The sequence below is a fragment of the Microtus oregoni genome, unplaced genomic scaffold (genome assembly GCF_018167655.1).
Source record: "Microtus oregoni isolate MIOR12 unplaced genomic scaffold, Mior012 000022F_ref0000154, whole genome shotgun sequence".
In the NCBI taxonomy this organism is placed as follows: domain Eukaryota; kingdom Metazoa; phylum Chordata; class Mammalia; order Rodentia; family Cricetidae; genus Microtus; species Microtus oregoni.
Genome location: NW_024543081.1, coordinates 19,453,108 through 19,468,265, shown reverse-complemented (window position 1 = coordinate 19,468,265; position 15,158 = coordinate 19,453,108). Strand labels below are relative to the sequence as shown.

The window sequence follows — 15,158 nt, the reverse complement described above, 5'->3', positions numbered from 1 at the left end:
AAACCTAAGTAGCCTGGCAGCCTGAGTTCAGACACCAGCTCCACTGCTCTCACACTGACAATTTCTACATCTTGAAGAGTCAAAGTTCCCTCCAGTGAAGAGCTGAGGGAAGAGGCCCTGGCCATGTGACCACTACCCATGTCTAATTATTTCCAGTTCTCTCATACTTTATTCCTAAAATGTTAATATTCTTTACCTTGACTTAAAACAAGCAGTTTTAAAAATGTGTTTCTTGAGTAATACTGAGATTAACCTGCTTCATAAAAACACAGGGTTTTAAGGTTTATTAACTTACAGATGATAATAATTTTTGTTACCGGCTTTGAACATCTACCATGAATTAGACATACTGTGTAGAATATAAGAGTGTTAAGCAAAATAGAGCCGTGAATTTCAGTCTTTATAAAGGAGAAAGATAAGCAAACTACCAATACATATGCAAGCACTATGAGGGCAAACACAGCAGAAGAAATATGGGGGTGAGTTTGTGTAGATCTGAAATTTTCAATAGAGCAATCATTTTGCAAAGACATCTAAGAGAACAGGAAGTGGGCATGCCCATAGCAGCAGTCACAGACAGGGTACAGAGCAGACATTCAGGCCACATCTCTGCAGAGGCCAAGAGGTCACTGGCAAGGAGCAAAGAATCAGACAGAACAAGCTGACAGATTTTGAGGATGTGGGAGATGGCAGTTAGTGAGCACTAGAGAGTATAGATCTGATAGCTAATGCTCAAGCTCCGTCTTTTACTCTGAGTGACATAAAGGAAGGAATAGAGGTAAGGACTGTGCCGTAGCTATCTCACTTTACAGGCTTCCTGGGAGCAAAGGGATCAAGGATCAAGGAGAATGAGGAAGTAAACAGGAGAAGTATGCAAAGTAGAGACAATCAGGATCTTCAATGCACTAAACTGGAAAGATAGGGAGAGGGCCAACAGAGAGTGGGAAGTTACTAACTGTGGAGGCCCAAGCACAACTCTGCATGGGCACCAGGATTCAACTCCAATGTGCTAGGCATGAAGTGCTCATTGAACTCCTAAGAGTAGCTGGTAAGCAGGCAGGCCACACACTGAATTTGGGCTTAAGAGAACAGCAAAGGCCCAGTAGTGGTGGTGGCACATGCCTTTAATCCCAGCACTTCAAGAAGGCAGAGGCAGTCAATCTCTGTGAGTTAGAGGCCAGCCTGGTCAACAGAGCGAGTTCCAGGACATCCAGGGCTGTCACACAGAGAACCCTGTCTCAAAAAACAAACCCCCCCCCCCAAAAAAAACAAAAACACAATAGAGGGGCGAGGGAGAAAGGGGGAGAGAAAGGCACAAGCTTAATTAAGTCATAAAAAGACAAAGATCTCACAAGAAAGGTACAAAGACTGACAGCAAGTAGTCCAAAGACTCAGCACTGCGCCCTTGCCATGAAGAGTGGCCAGTGAACAAGGCATCTAGCAGTAAAGATGTACTGGGCGTTCAGAGGAGAATCCTGCTGGGGTTCAGGAAAGGAGGAGTTTGGATGGGATATCATACTGTCTTAGTTTCATTTCTGTTGTTCAAATAAATAACATAAAACATGAAATAAATTGAGGGGAAAAGGTTATTTTATCTTACAATGCCAGGTTACAGTTCATCACTGTAGGAAGTCAAGGCAGGAACTACTTGCAGCAATGCTCATATCCACAGTCAAGAACAAAGATACAATGAATCTGTACATGCTCATACTGCTTAGCTCCTTTTCTCTATTTCTATCCAATTCAAGAGTCAAATCTAGGAAATGTTGCTGCCTACAAAAGACATGCCTTCCTACTTCAATGAACATAATTCAGATAGTTTTTCACAGGAATGCCACAGGCCAACATGACACAGATAATGCTTCTTTAAGACTTTCTTTCCAGGTGATTCTACATTATATCAAGTTGACAAAACCATCCATCACAGTCAGGGTGAGTGCTTCCAGCACTCTGGAGACTAAGTCAGGAGGGTATTTCTGAGTTCAAGGTCAGCCTGCTTTACTTAGTGAGCAACAGCACAGCCAGAACTACAAAGTGATACCTGTCTCTAAAAACAAACAACAAATCAAACTGGCACGCGTATTAAAAGCTGTTTTCCTGTCTCTCAAGTAGGAAAACTCCCTAAGTTTGTAAAGTAAAGTATTCCAACCAAATAAAGGAAGGAGTGGCAATAAAATTTACATGCTGTCCCTTTGTGGCCAAGGTATGCATGTCAACAGCTTCCAATACCAGGTGAGCCATGCACAGAGAACATTACAAAGGACGTGTTTGAGACTGGCTAGGCCCCAATCCACCGGTCAATTTCCATTTATTTATTTATTTTTGGTGACAGGGTTGCATATGTAGCACCAGTGACCTATAACTTGCTAGGTAGTAAGGTGAACATGAACATGACCAAGCCAGCAGGCAGCATCCTACATGGTTTCTGCTTGAGCTCCTGCCCTAACTTACCTCAGTATTGGGCTATAACGTAGAAGTATAAGCCACATAAACCCTTTCTTTCCCTAAACTGCTTTTAGTCAGTGTTTTATTACAATAATAGAATTAAAACTAGAACATTACAAACAAACAATAGGAGGGCATGGCTGACCGACAGAAGAGTCAGGGAAGAAAACTGAACAAGAATGTATTGTTTCATTTTTGACTGGACAAAAACCAAGCAGAAAGATGGGTGATAAGGGATTTACACACACTGGGTCCTGATAATTTTTTTTTAAAGATTTATTTATTCATTATGTATACAACATTCTGCCTCGATGTATGCCGGCATGCCAGAGGAGGGCACCAGATGTCAGTACAGATGGTTGTGAGCCACCATGTGGTTGCTGGGAATTGAACTCAGGACCTCTGGAAGAGCAGCCAGTGCTCCTAACCTCTGAGCCATCTCTTCCAGCCCCTGATAATGTTTTTATATTGAGAGGGAAATGAGCTTGGAAACCATTTGCTTTGGAATAATAACAGGATTACAGGCATATGTAAGAGATGGAGGCAGGGGCTGGAGAGATGGCTCAGTGGTTAAGAGCATTGGCTGCTCTTCCAGAGGTCGTGAGTTCAATTCCCAGCAACCACATGGTGGCTCACAACCATCTGTAATGAGATCTGGTGCCCTCTTCTGGCGTGTGGGCATACATGGAGGCAGAATGTTATATATATAATAAATTAATAAATCTTAAAAAAAAAAGAAAAGAAAAGAGACAGAGGCAAAGGTGAAATAATACTGACTATAAGCTTTTGGCTGCTGAATGTGAGTGATGAGTATGTGGGAAATCATTTCACAATTCTGTCTTCTCTCTTTGTATATACTTGAAACATAGCATGATAAAATATTTAAAGAAATTCCTTAAAGACAAAACACACTATTGGAATTTGATAGTATCTATCTACCGCTATGGCTTATCTTGAAACACAAAGTCGGAATTTAACCCATAATTCTATGCAGTTACTAACTGCACTATCAACTGAGAAGCTCTCAGGTAAGACTCCTTTGAGGTTTTTCCTATTCTTCCACGTTAGCAGTATTTTGTTTGATAGTGAAATGATGCTTGCAACTATATTAAAGTTTGTTAATTACTGTTTGCAATGGTTTAGTCAGGAGGTTAAGGTTTGTGAATCAAGAACACGTAAGCACTGCCTACTCTAAAACACACACTTTTGTAGGAACAGAAATGCATTTTTGTTTAAAATACTCTGGTATAGTAATTCATATTTCTCCTGGTATGAAAGCTGTTGGGGAAGACAAGAAACAAACTTCACAAGGCTGAAGAGGCAGATCTGCAAGGACTACTTGTAAAAACTGAAGTCCTCATTGCTTAGCTCGTTGAAAGGGAAAGTGGCTCAGGCCATCCAATGCATGCCTACCAGTCCTTCTGTACCACCTCCCACATACGAAATCATGGAGTTCAATGCCAGGTGACGCACAAGCAGTCCTCATCTCAGCCCCTCACCCAGGATACTATTTCTAAGATGTTGGTATTTCTTTGCTTCTATAACCTCTGAGTGCTTGAGACCCTTCAGGAACCACAGAGAAAAGCAATGTGATTAAGAGCCACCCTAAGTCATCATTAGAAGCAAGCCGAACTCTAATGACATCAAGATAGTGGAATGAACAAGAAGCTACATGGGTGGGCTACTCTTATCAGTCTTGCCCTTATCACCAGCCAGAGCAGTTCTCAATGCCAGAGACACAGAAGCTTCAATAGATTACAGAGTTCCTCCTAAATTAACCTGCCAGGTCAGAACATTTTATTGTGACCACCATGAATAGAATAATTCCTAGTTTTCCAGGTTCTCAGATTATACCTGTAATAATAGTGAATGCTTATCACTCTGCATGTATCACCAATAATGCATCATAAAGCACAAAATTTACAACAGTGAACTTTTCTCCGGCAACACCAGGTATTAAACCTAAGGCCTTGCACACGCCAGGTAAGTGTTCTACTAAGTTACACATCCAGCTCAAACAAACACACACACAGCCTCATTTAAGCTTCTTGGAGGCTGGCCTCCAACTTGTAATCCTCCTGCCTCAACCCTGAGAAATTGGGACTGTAGATGTATGCCACACATCTGACTACCAAATAAACTCTTTCTTTTTGTCGTGTTTTTTGTTTGTTTGTTTGCTTCCATTTTTTTTTTTTCAAGATGGAGTTTTTCTGTGTAGCCCTGGCTATCCTGGAACTTATTTCTGTTTGAGGAGCCTCAAACTCAAGAGATCCACCTTCCCTTGCCCCCAAAGTACTGGATTAAAGGTGTGCACCACCAGGCCTGGCCCAAATGAACTTACGTACTAATTAGCAATACTCTAAAGTTAGGGAAGGGCTCTCCATCCTACCCCTTTAAATTCTAGATAGAGTTTAAATTAAGCATCAGAGCCATGGTGGTGCATGCCTGTAATTCCAACCCTTGGGAAGTTTAGGAAGGAGGATAACAGTGAGTTTCAAGTCAGGCTGGGCTATATGGTAAATTCTATACAGCTTAGGCTTCTGAATGAGATCCCATCTCAAAGTGCAGGGGGAGCATCATTTGGTAGCAGAATAGACAACTTTGAAAAGCATGGCCCTGTCACAATAAAAACTACATGGTAAAGTTAGGCATAAGTAGATCTTTCAAACTGAACAAAGGCCAGACTTTTGAATTTGAAAAGTCAGTACTTTATTATTCCTGCTAAATGGAGAAATTTTCTACAATAGAATCACATGCTAAAATATTACTCCCCTGCACACATAAAGATTCTCCAATGATCAATGGTGTCTAATGAAAAGAGAAAGAGTTCTTGGGCTTCCAACAGACTCTATTACTCATTACTACATGAACCTGACCAAGCGCTTAAATTCCCTTAGCATGTAAATACATACTTGTATTTGCTCAGCAGCAGCACAGCAAGCAATGAATAATAGACCCAATATGTAAGAGTCAATAGTGAGAGAGATTCAGGGATGATTATAGATTCCCAGTCTGGCACTTCTCAGATCTATATAGATCAGAAACATTTGAGATATTCTAGGATTTGAAATGAAACAAGCTTATACAAACATTTATTTTGCTAAATGTTTTCTTGGTAGTTAGAACAAGTTTCAATCACTAACTCAATATGCCTAAAAGTAATCCTATATAAATACAATTATGTATAATGAAATAATAATCTATTACAAATTTTACATGTGCAGTAATACTTAAAAGTCATTATAAAGTAGTAAAGAAGGCTCAATAGAAAGAAATTAAAAAATACCTCTGCCAGATAAAAAAGACCACTGCAGTGACTTTCATAAAGATATGTAAGAGAAAAATTATAATCTGTGGTCTGATTTTGCATGGTCCAAATATCAAGCAAGGGCCACAAAGTAACAGAATTGCAATCATCATGGATTCTACTCACACTCGAGTTTGGAGGCTCAATCAAGGGCCTACTTTTTCTTAGGATATTCAAAAAACAAAACAACAATCCATCAAACACAGTTAAGTCTTCAAAACACTTGAAATTAGCTTTACTCTAAGATCTGGGAAATGTCCTCACACTAGCATGGTTCTAGCAGCAACCCAGGTCCAAGGGTCATATACACTCAGGGTATACTCATAAATCCCCAAGAATAGCCTCCACCGATTTTATAGACAGGGCTGATGTTCTACCTGACAGCTTACAAAAGGCATACAAACAAATGATTAGTCTTTTTTAAAACTATGTTTACCTTTTCTAAAAAATAAGATGCCTAGAGAAATCTATTATTCTAGTAAGTATCTTTATAAAACTCTGTTAATCTCATTTTTATATATCTTGGAGAACATTCAACCTAGGGCACCTCACACAGCAAACATTTGTTAAATGCATTCAGCCCCTAATAGGGTGTAATAGGGTGTATCATGGGTTAAGTAGGGAGGGTGTAAAAGAAAAGTGAACACACAGACCACAACCCACTCCACTGGCCTACACAAAGCAAGGTCACTGTGCCAGCAGATATGGAAGGTCAAAGGCCTAGTAACAATAGGATTTTAGTGTAGAATGGAAAACAAACAGAAAAGTCAAGAAATAACCTTGGGATCAGGTTATACCACAGCACTGTCAGCTAGGAATCACATTAACAAAAACATTCCCAGGGAGTCTGTGCACAGGTTCCAGGCTAGGTGGGTACAGCTTTACAGTCTATGACACAGGATTTACAAACCTGAATTTGCCTAGGAGCAAACAGTAGATGGTATGATCAACAGAGTTAAAAATACCAACTTTGTCTCTGGTCACTGTCTCTGTCTGGGAACTATGTAGGGATGGTCACCAAAGTACTGCCTGTCAGCTTCCAGAGATGGAAAGATTGTTGTGTAAGGAAGGACAGGACAAGATAATAGGGCAGTTCCAGCAAGTTAGACAGAAGAGTGACCACAATTCCTAGTAGCATAACGTGACTGAGAAGCAACATGGCTGGGGAAAAAGTGGGGAGTGGAAAAGCAGGCTGAGACCAAAGGATGGCATAAACAGCTGAGCTAGACAGAGTCTGATAGGGTCTGAGTGTCATCTGGTAGGCACAAAATTTTTACTGATAATTTTTTTTCTGAAAGAAGTAACTCCCAGAAGGGAACACAACTTCTCCTTAGACACCCCAGGAGAATAAAACAAAGGCAGAATCCTAAGAAATTAAAATAAAGATTGAGGCAGATACTCAAGTTTGCATAGTGACTCTATTTTTGCTCATTGTACAACTTCAGCACAATTTGTAACCTCTTGGGCTTTAAGTCCCCTCATCTCTACATTAAGGGAGATGATCTCAGCAGTCTGTTCATGAGTTAACTCACAGAAAAGAACAGAACAGAAAGCAAAGGAGAACACAATAGCACTCATTTAAATCCAGCCACTCAGGAATGGCAACACACACCAATAATCCTAGCATTTAGGGGACTCAGTAGAAACATCAAGAACTTCAGGACAGCCTAGGTTACAAAGTAAGATTTGGTTTTAAAAAACCAACAAAAAAAAAAAAATTGGCCAACTTTTTCAGTGGGGGGGTGTCAAAAAAAGAGGGGCTGGCTGGGAAGTAAAATGCAGACCTATGATGCTGACCAGCTGTTGAAGGAAACTGAGGCTCTAACCCAAAGAATGAGGATATAAGAGCAGTAGGACCTTTATCACACCCAAAGATAAACAGCAGATGTTTTCTAGCCCAAGTTGAAGTCTGAACTCACTCCTGTGTCTAGGCAACTGTGGGGAGTGTGGCAAACACAGTCATCAGTACCTGAGCTTCACATGTAGCTGCCTTGCCATACACATTTCAGTGCCCAAGTAGTTAAGTGGTACTCAAATCTCACACACCTATCCTACAGCCCACAATCAAGACTCAGCCTCAGAGGCTTAGTTTAGGAGTTGCTTCTTTCCTCTGGACTCCTAACTATGGAATGAAAAGCTTTCTCGTTCCACCCCATTAAAAACTGTGAGGCCCTGAGGAGTCCATCACAAGCTGAACAAGAACTGTATAAAGGGTCTGATGACATCCAGTAACCCTTCTGTAAGTCTGGATTTCTCCCCACGTCATAGTTTATACTCTCGAATGACTGACATGTCCTGGAGAACATGCAGTAGCCCTGACACTGTCCAGTGAGACCACATTCAGAACCAAGAGTTTCTCTGTACTCTGATAGGAAGTAGCTGTTGGCTCTAGGCCATCAAATCATGACAGTACTGTGCACTAACAGAGTAACTCTGCCTGGAGTGTATCATAAATGCAAACACCTGTGGAGTAAGGATTTGTGGGATGTTTATGGACAAGGAAGAAAATAAACAGATACATTCATACATTGTATGAATCCAAAAGAGGATTCAGAAACTGGGTAAGATACAAAACTAAACTTCAAGAAAAACTGAACCAAAACAAACAAAAATTGAGTCTCATATCCTGCATATACTGAATATACCAGGAAGTATTATCTTAGAACTACACTCTTCCCTTTATGTTCACAGGCATAGCTGAGAATAGATGATATGTAGTAACATACACATGTGGACATTATATGTATGTATGACAGTTGGGTGTGTATATGTGTGTATGTATGTATATGTATACATACATACATACACACATATATATACATACATACATATATATATGTGTGTGTGGGTTAAGATACACAGTTAGGGCCCTTGAAAGGTGTCCTTTTCTGCCCTTCCCTAAAATTCTTCTATCGTTCACATTTTTTAGATAAGGGAAAAGGGGCAAAACTCTTTAAAAACATAACAAAATGATCATCACACCAACAAATAGTTAAGATAACCCTTATATAGTACCTTGACTGTATTAAATAACCATTATGTTAACTGTGAAAGATGAAAACCATTTAAAAATCACAAATTTTGGACTTCAAACATACAACACAAAGTATATTCTGTTAAACCCTGCTGAACTGTAAAGATAAATTATAATGACAATTTCAAAAGTTAAGTTTTCACTTAACTTAAACAGAACATGGCATTGAAACAATCTGAAGCCCTAAATACCCTGGCGAGTAACATGTTAGGGTCCCATGCAGCATCTACAATAAAGTCTACTTCATGATACTAAAACCACACAGGTGCTTTATGCTCAAAGCAGATGAACTGAACACAGAGTGTCACCTGCACCATCCTCCCTGCAGCTTGTGTCGAAGTCTCTATCTGAAGATTCTTACCTGACACAGAGACCGCATGTGTCCGCATGCCTTGTTTTTCGCTGTTGGCCAACCTGCAAAAGAGCAAACAAAGTGTAAGCACTGTTCTTCCCAGGACCAAAACACCTGTCCTTGTCAAACAGGCATCAGCATCTGCCTCAGATTAGGAAGGGCCAGCACCATTTCTGAGAGATTAAGTTCTAGACAAATGGTATGGGTTTTTTGGTTGTTGTTTGGTTTTTGGAGACAGGGTTTCTCTGTAGTTTTAAAGTCTGTCATTGAACTAGCTCTTGTAGACCAGGCTGGCCTCAAACTCACAGAAATCCACCTGCCTCTGCCTCCCAAGTGCTGGGATTAAAGGTGTGCGGCACTACCACCTGGCTTGTTTTGTTAATTAGAGCTTATCTTCAGCATCACAAAAAGTAAATTAATTAATTAATCAATCCAAAATATTAAAGGAAAAAAGAAAGGAAGACCACAGAAGTGCTTCAAGAAAGCTGCTCACGAAGGTGACACAGAGCTCTATAGTAATATGTAACGTAAAGGCTATGTAAGTTTTCTTTAAATGCTAGATTGTAAAGAACTGCTCAAAAGTTATAAAGAACCATGCAACTAGAACTGAATTTTGCTCTTTAAAACCTAAATTGAGGGCCAGGGAGATAGTTCAGCAGGTAAAGGCTCTTGCCACTCTGAGTTTGCTCCCTGGGAGCCCCATGGTAGAAGGCCAGAATGGATTCTTACAAGTTGTTCTCTGATCGACACAAGTGCACTGGGGTATGCATGTGCTCACAGGTATGTATGCATACACACACACACGAATGTAAAAAAAAAATACTAATTTAAAACATGGTAGCATTTGAACCTTTTGAAATTTACAGCATATAATAAAGTTAAGAAGTACATGTATACATTGCTATTATTAACAGATTTAAATAAAACTGAAATAAAAATTTTAATGACTTTAAAAAATATAAACATATTTTAGAAGTTTTAGAAAGCAACAAACACAGGAATAAAAGGGCTCCCAGGTGCTGGGGAAATGGCTCAGCAGGTAAAGGTGCTAGCGTTGCAAGACTGGCAGCTTTGTTTGGTTCCTGGAACCTAAGTAAAGCAAAAGGAGAGAGAACCGACTTCACAAAGTTCTCTGTTCTCCACGCAGGTGTTGTGTGACATGTGCTAAGACACACATCATGTGAGCACATGCACTCATACACAAATAATAATATATCTTTTAAAAATAGGAGTTCTACATTTATCAGCTGTTTCCTTGATTTTTGTTCATAAGAAAAGTCTCTTCTTCCTCTTAAACATTTACTATACAAAGGAAAGACCACTGGAAAACTTTCCTAGAATGCAGGATTTATACCAGAAAAATATTAGAACTTGACACAGCATATCTTTTTTTGCAACTACAAAATTTCTATATGAAATCACATAACTTCTATAATCAAAGTCATATAATTTATTATCTTTTTTTTTTTTTTTTTGGTTTTACGAGACAGGGTTTCCCTGTGGCTTTGGAGCCTGTCCTGGAGAATTTATTATCTTTTATTAAGTTCTGCAAATACGTAAAATCTACCTTTATTTTAAAAAATTAAGCTACTGTCTACCAAATCAGAGCTTTCTCTTCCACTGCAACTACACGGCTACCACACAGTGTGCCAACTCCATTCACCAGCAAGCAGGGAATAGTGTTGCTGAGTAACTGCTTCCTTCCTGCATATCAGTTCTCACCTGCTTTGCCTCCTGTCATTACTGTGCTGAATACCATGTAACAGTCTGGCTGCTATCAGGTCTGTGGAAACCCCATCCTCTTAATGTCTGATAAACTGATTCAGTTTGTGTGTTGTATGTTAATAACTTTTAACTCATGCCACCTTTGTTCACATTTACACTCATGTTCATAATTCATTCCTATATGTCCAGGTCAAAATGATTCCTTAGGTTTTTTTCCAGCTGTAGACATTCTAAGAAAGCACAAACTGCTGCCCCAAAGAGAGACACTGAGCAGACTCCGAAGCTCATTACCCCATGCCAAGAGAAAACTGCTTCTCCAGTTCCTGCTCACCCTCACAATTATGACTCCACAGGATGTATCTATCAGAGAGCTGACTGTCAGGAGGATGGGGACAAGGCAGGAGGCTATTTTCTAAAGTGTGGCTACAGCTGACCAGATGTTATAGGGAAATGCAATGACACGCCCTCCTGGCTCAGAGGCCTATGTTTCCAAAAGTGCTGTAGAAGAGAGGTGGAAGGTGAGTGGGGCTGAGGCAAGGAATAAGGTTGTCATGCAGGAGGAATGTTGAGAAAGGCTGAAAGGGAGTTGGGGGGACAGCTGGCAGAAGAACTGAGTAAGTACAATTTAGCAGATGAGAATGTGAAGAACAGCAAAACTAAGGCTAGAGGTATCAAGAAGTCAGGTAGGGCCGGGCGGTGGTGGCGCACGCCTTTAATCCCAGCACTCGGGAGGCAGAGGCAGGCGGATCTCTGTGAGTTCGAGACCAGCCTGGTCTACAAGAGCTAGTTCCAGGACAGGCTCCAAAAAACCACAGAGAAACCCTGTCTCGAAAAACCAAAAAAAAAAAAAAAAAAAAAAAAAAAGTCAGGTAGGCTCTGGAAGGCCGCATGTTAGAAAGGAGTTTTATTTAGGACAATCTGGTGAGATGCTGAAGTAGACGGGATGGAGAGAGTGTATATAGGCCAGAGCTAACCAGAGGTATAGCTTTGATCAGCCCCCTAAATATCCTAGCACCAAGTCCTCATGCACAAGCCTTCACATGTGTTGTCACCACGTAGTGCTTTGATCTCAGCGTGTCTTGTGGAACTCTAGGAAATTTTTCTTGGCTTCCTTGGAATTTGCCTAGACCCTTTCCTTTTTTCAGTAGCAACTCATGCTTTTCTGACTCCAATACAACTCTGGGCTTGAGTGGGCTTGGGGTCCCCCAATACCTACAGGGATAGCTTTGATAGGTGATGCCAACCTATCAGGTAAAGCATATTATCAGATGCATTTAGCAAGGAGAGGCAGAGAATGTTGCTAAAGAGAAGAAGGCACAGGACAGAACAAAGACAATTCCAGGTTTAACCCTTCTTGTCCCAGGCTTCCACATCTCCACTGTTTCTTTAGAATCTGAGAATTAACAGCTTCTACTGTTCAAGTTGCTTGTCTAAATAGCTAGATTTTTATTTTGCCTTCATACCTTGGCCCCAGTTCCTAGCATGCTAAGAATTCAGAAGTAACCATGTAATTTTTTGCATTGCTATTTGATTTCTTTAATTATATTACATATAGATCAACATACCTTATAGAATTTGTAATGAACAGCAAATCAATTATTTAATTTTCCTAACTGTAAAAGAGGATGCTGCCTATTTTCATGTTTTAAAACATGACACCATGGAGTGAATGCCTAAGCCTACGTACCATAACCATCTTATAGATACCTTATTAAACTTGAAATAAGGGTTAAACTAATTTTGAAATGTCTTGATTAAATCTACATTCTATATATAACTTACAATTTACTCACATTTGGAAATATGTTTTCTGGGTTCTTGTATAATATGTAGAAATTTAAATTTTTCAGAAAACAGATAATAAAGCCAAATGATTTTCTTAAAGTTTCACACAAATCCAAGTAAAGAAATACACAAATGAGCACTTACTTTGGTATCGATGGCAATGCCCGTTCACCTTCTGGGAAAAAAAGGAAAGAGACATGAGTGAAATCCTTTAGAGGTGAGTATGCAGGTAAGTCCAGGAAGAAGAAGCTTTATTTTGGGATTAGTGACAATCCTTTATAGTCAATCCATTTCACTGATTCTATTTTAGGTCTTTAGAGATTTCCACCCAAAACTTATAACAAACATAACTAAGTGTTGGGGTCACATTGTTTAAAGATATACCCAGTCCTAATAAAAAGATATGGCAAGTTGATAAAACAGTTTTCTCAAATGACTAAGGGATTAAGGAACTCTTAAAATCAAAGACTAGGTGCCTTGCCAAAAGTCCAAACGTTCTACTTAGATAAAATGATTTACTATAAACACTTTGAATCTATGAAGGAAGTACAATGTGGATAGCTGCAGAAAAATTCAGAGATGAGAAGGGAAGCCCCACAGCAGCAGAAAACACACATTTCCAATGGTCTTAGGAACCTCTAACCATTAATTTATTTTCATTGCTACTTCATAACTATAATTTTACAACTGACCAGTGTCTTAGTTCCTAAGACCTTTGGAAATGTGTGTTTTCCAATGGTTGAAACCCAGAGGTGGAGAACCATCACACTATAGAATAAGTAGCACGTCCACATGGCCAGCTGAGACTCTCCCATCTATCCCTACTGGATGCTTAGCTCCCATGAGTGTCATGGTCCTCTTAAATAATGGTCTGCCTATAGCAGAAACTTTTTTCCCTTATAATCCAGTTCAAGCTTCATCCCTTACAGGAACCCTGCACTCTGTTTGGCCCCCTTATATTTCTGAACCCCCCAGAGCACACTGTCACAGACTGTTCTCCCTTGCCTGATCACCTCCAGGGTACCTGGCCCTGAGGCAGCTCTCAGAGAGTTGTATGGTAACTAGCCTGGATTCTACAGAATAAACACAGCTCATGGCAGGTCACACAGGCTCTAGTTACATTTCACTCATCTACCTGAATTGTTTTCAAAGACTGCTTTAGAAATCCATATCCATAGGACACCCTCCCTCATTCTTTGTATTATACTCACAAAACTCTCCTTCATTCTGAGGTGATAGAGTCTCATTTCTAGGACATTTTTATTCACTTACATCTTTGACTTCACATCTTGACACAGAATTTATTTTGCTCTTCACTTACTCTAAGTTTTTCAGATGTACAAAAACAAAACAAAACAAAAACAACAAAACCAGGATAGAAACTTCAACATGAATTACAAGGGACACTTGAAAAAGAACTGGGAAGACAATCTCCAGAACTGAAACAACCAATGGTAACTCAGGAGCTACTCTAAAGGTTACTCAGAGCCCTGCACTGTCACAGTGCACTCCAGCTCAGCTTCAAGTCTGTAGGCTATGAGCTGGACCACTCTCCCTAGAAAAACAAGCATCTAGGTTACAACTCATCTGGCCTTCACATTTGCAGTGAAAACCTGGCTGCTGGGGTGTACTTGTCTACCAGTGCAACAGCAATGAAAACAGAACCTCACCTTTCTGTGGTCTGATGATGAATGACTGCGTGGCTCCGTTTACCAGTCGGCAGTATCCATCTATCAGGTCAGCCATGTTCTCCGCAATGGTTAGGGATGGTGCCGTCACTGTCAGAGGCTAACGGGAAAGAACAAGAAAGAGACATTATTGTTCTTCCCAGTAATCAAAGGGACAGCTGCACTATGACATCACAAGTCTGAATACACTTGAATACAGAGGAATAGGAATGAAACATTTGCCAGATTTAAGTGAAAAAAGAAAATAGTGGTCTTTAAGAACACTATTCCCGGGATGAGTAATGGAGGATACACTGAGAATGTAAGATAAAAAAGTACTGAAACTGAGGATCACTTTTACAAAAAAGGGGGTGGAGGCAGAAAAAATTATTTTTCTTTAGAATGTCTGACTTCTTGAGCACATTCTATGAGAAGAATTCAAGTAACAAGTTAAAGCACAACTTATTTTAGAACTTATATATAATAAAACCGTATGAACCATATCTTAATTCTTTATCATTAGAGGAAATTGGTAAAATTTCAGTTTTCCTATATTTGTAACATGTTTGGCCAGAGGCTTAAAACTCATTTTCACATGAGGCAGGCTGTATTGGATAAACTGTCTAAGGATAATTTCTAAGTGTTACCTGAAGACAACAAAAGCTGTTTTTATTTTCACAACCAAGTATGTCCTGGCTCACGTGGCTGTTCACTTACACTTATTCTAAATAAACGGGTTGCTCTGGAGAGCAGCAAGAGTGGTGCACTGGTCTCTGCAGGAAACTGACCTGCAACAAGTTTTCTATGTTCTATGCTAGGACCTGGTTATCTGATAAACAATTT

At 39.9% G+C, this 15,158-nt stretch overlaps 1 protein-coding gene across 10 annotated transcripts in view; it reads right to left on the bottom strand.

The window, feature by feature from the left end:
• Ptk2 (protein tyrosine kinase 2) overlaps positions 1–15,158 on the bottom strand; it is a 220,945-nt gene that overhangs the window by 85,260 nt on the left and 120,527 nt on the right. For all 10 annotated transcript variants that reach the window (XM_041672227.1, XM_041672218.1, XM_041672219.1 and 7 more), the window contains 3 exons: positions 14,319–14,436; positions 12,793–12,823; positions 9,148–9,200 (listed from right to left, as the gene is read on the bottom strand). In XM_041672227.1, the coding sequence (XP_041528161.1) occupies positions 9,148–9,200; positions 12,793–12,823; positions 14,319–14,436 (202 nt within the window). The remainder of the gene's footprint in view (positions 1–9,147; positions 9,201–12,792; positions 12,824–14,318; positions 14,437–15,158) is intronic.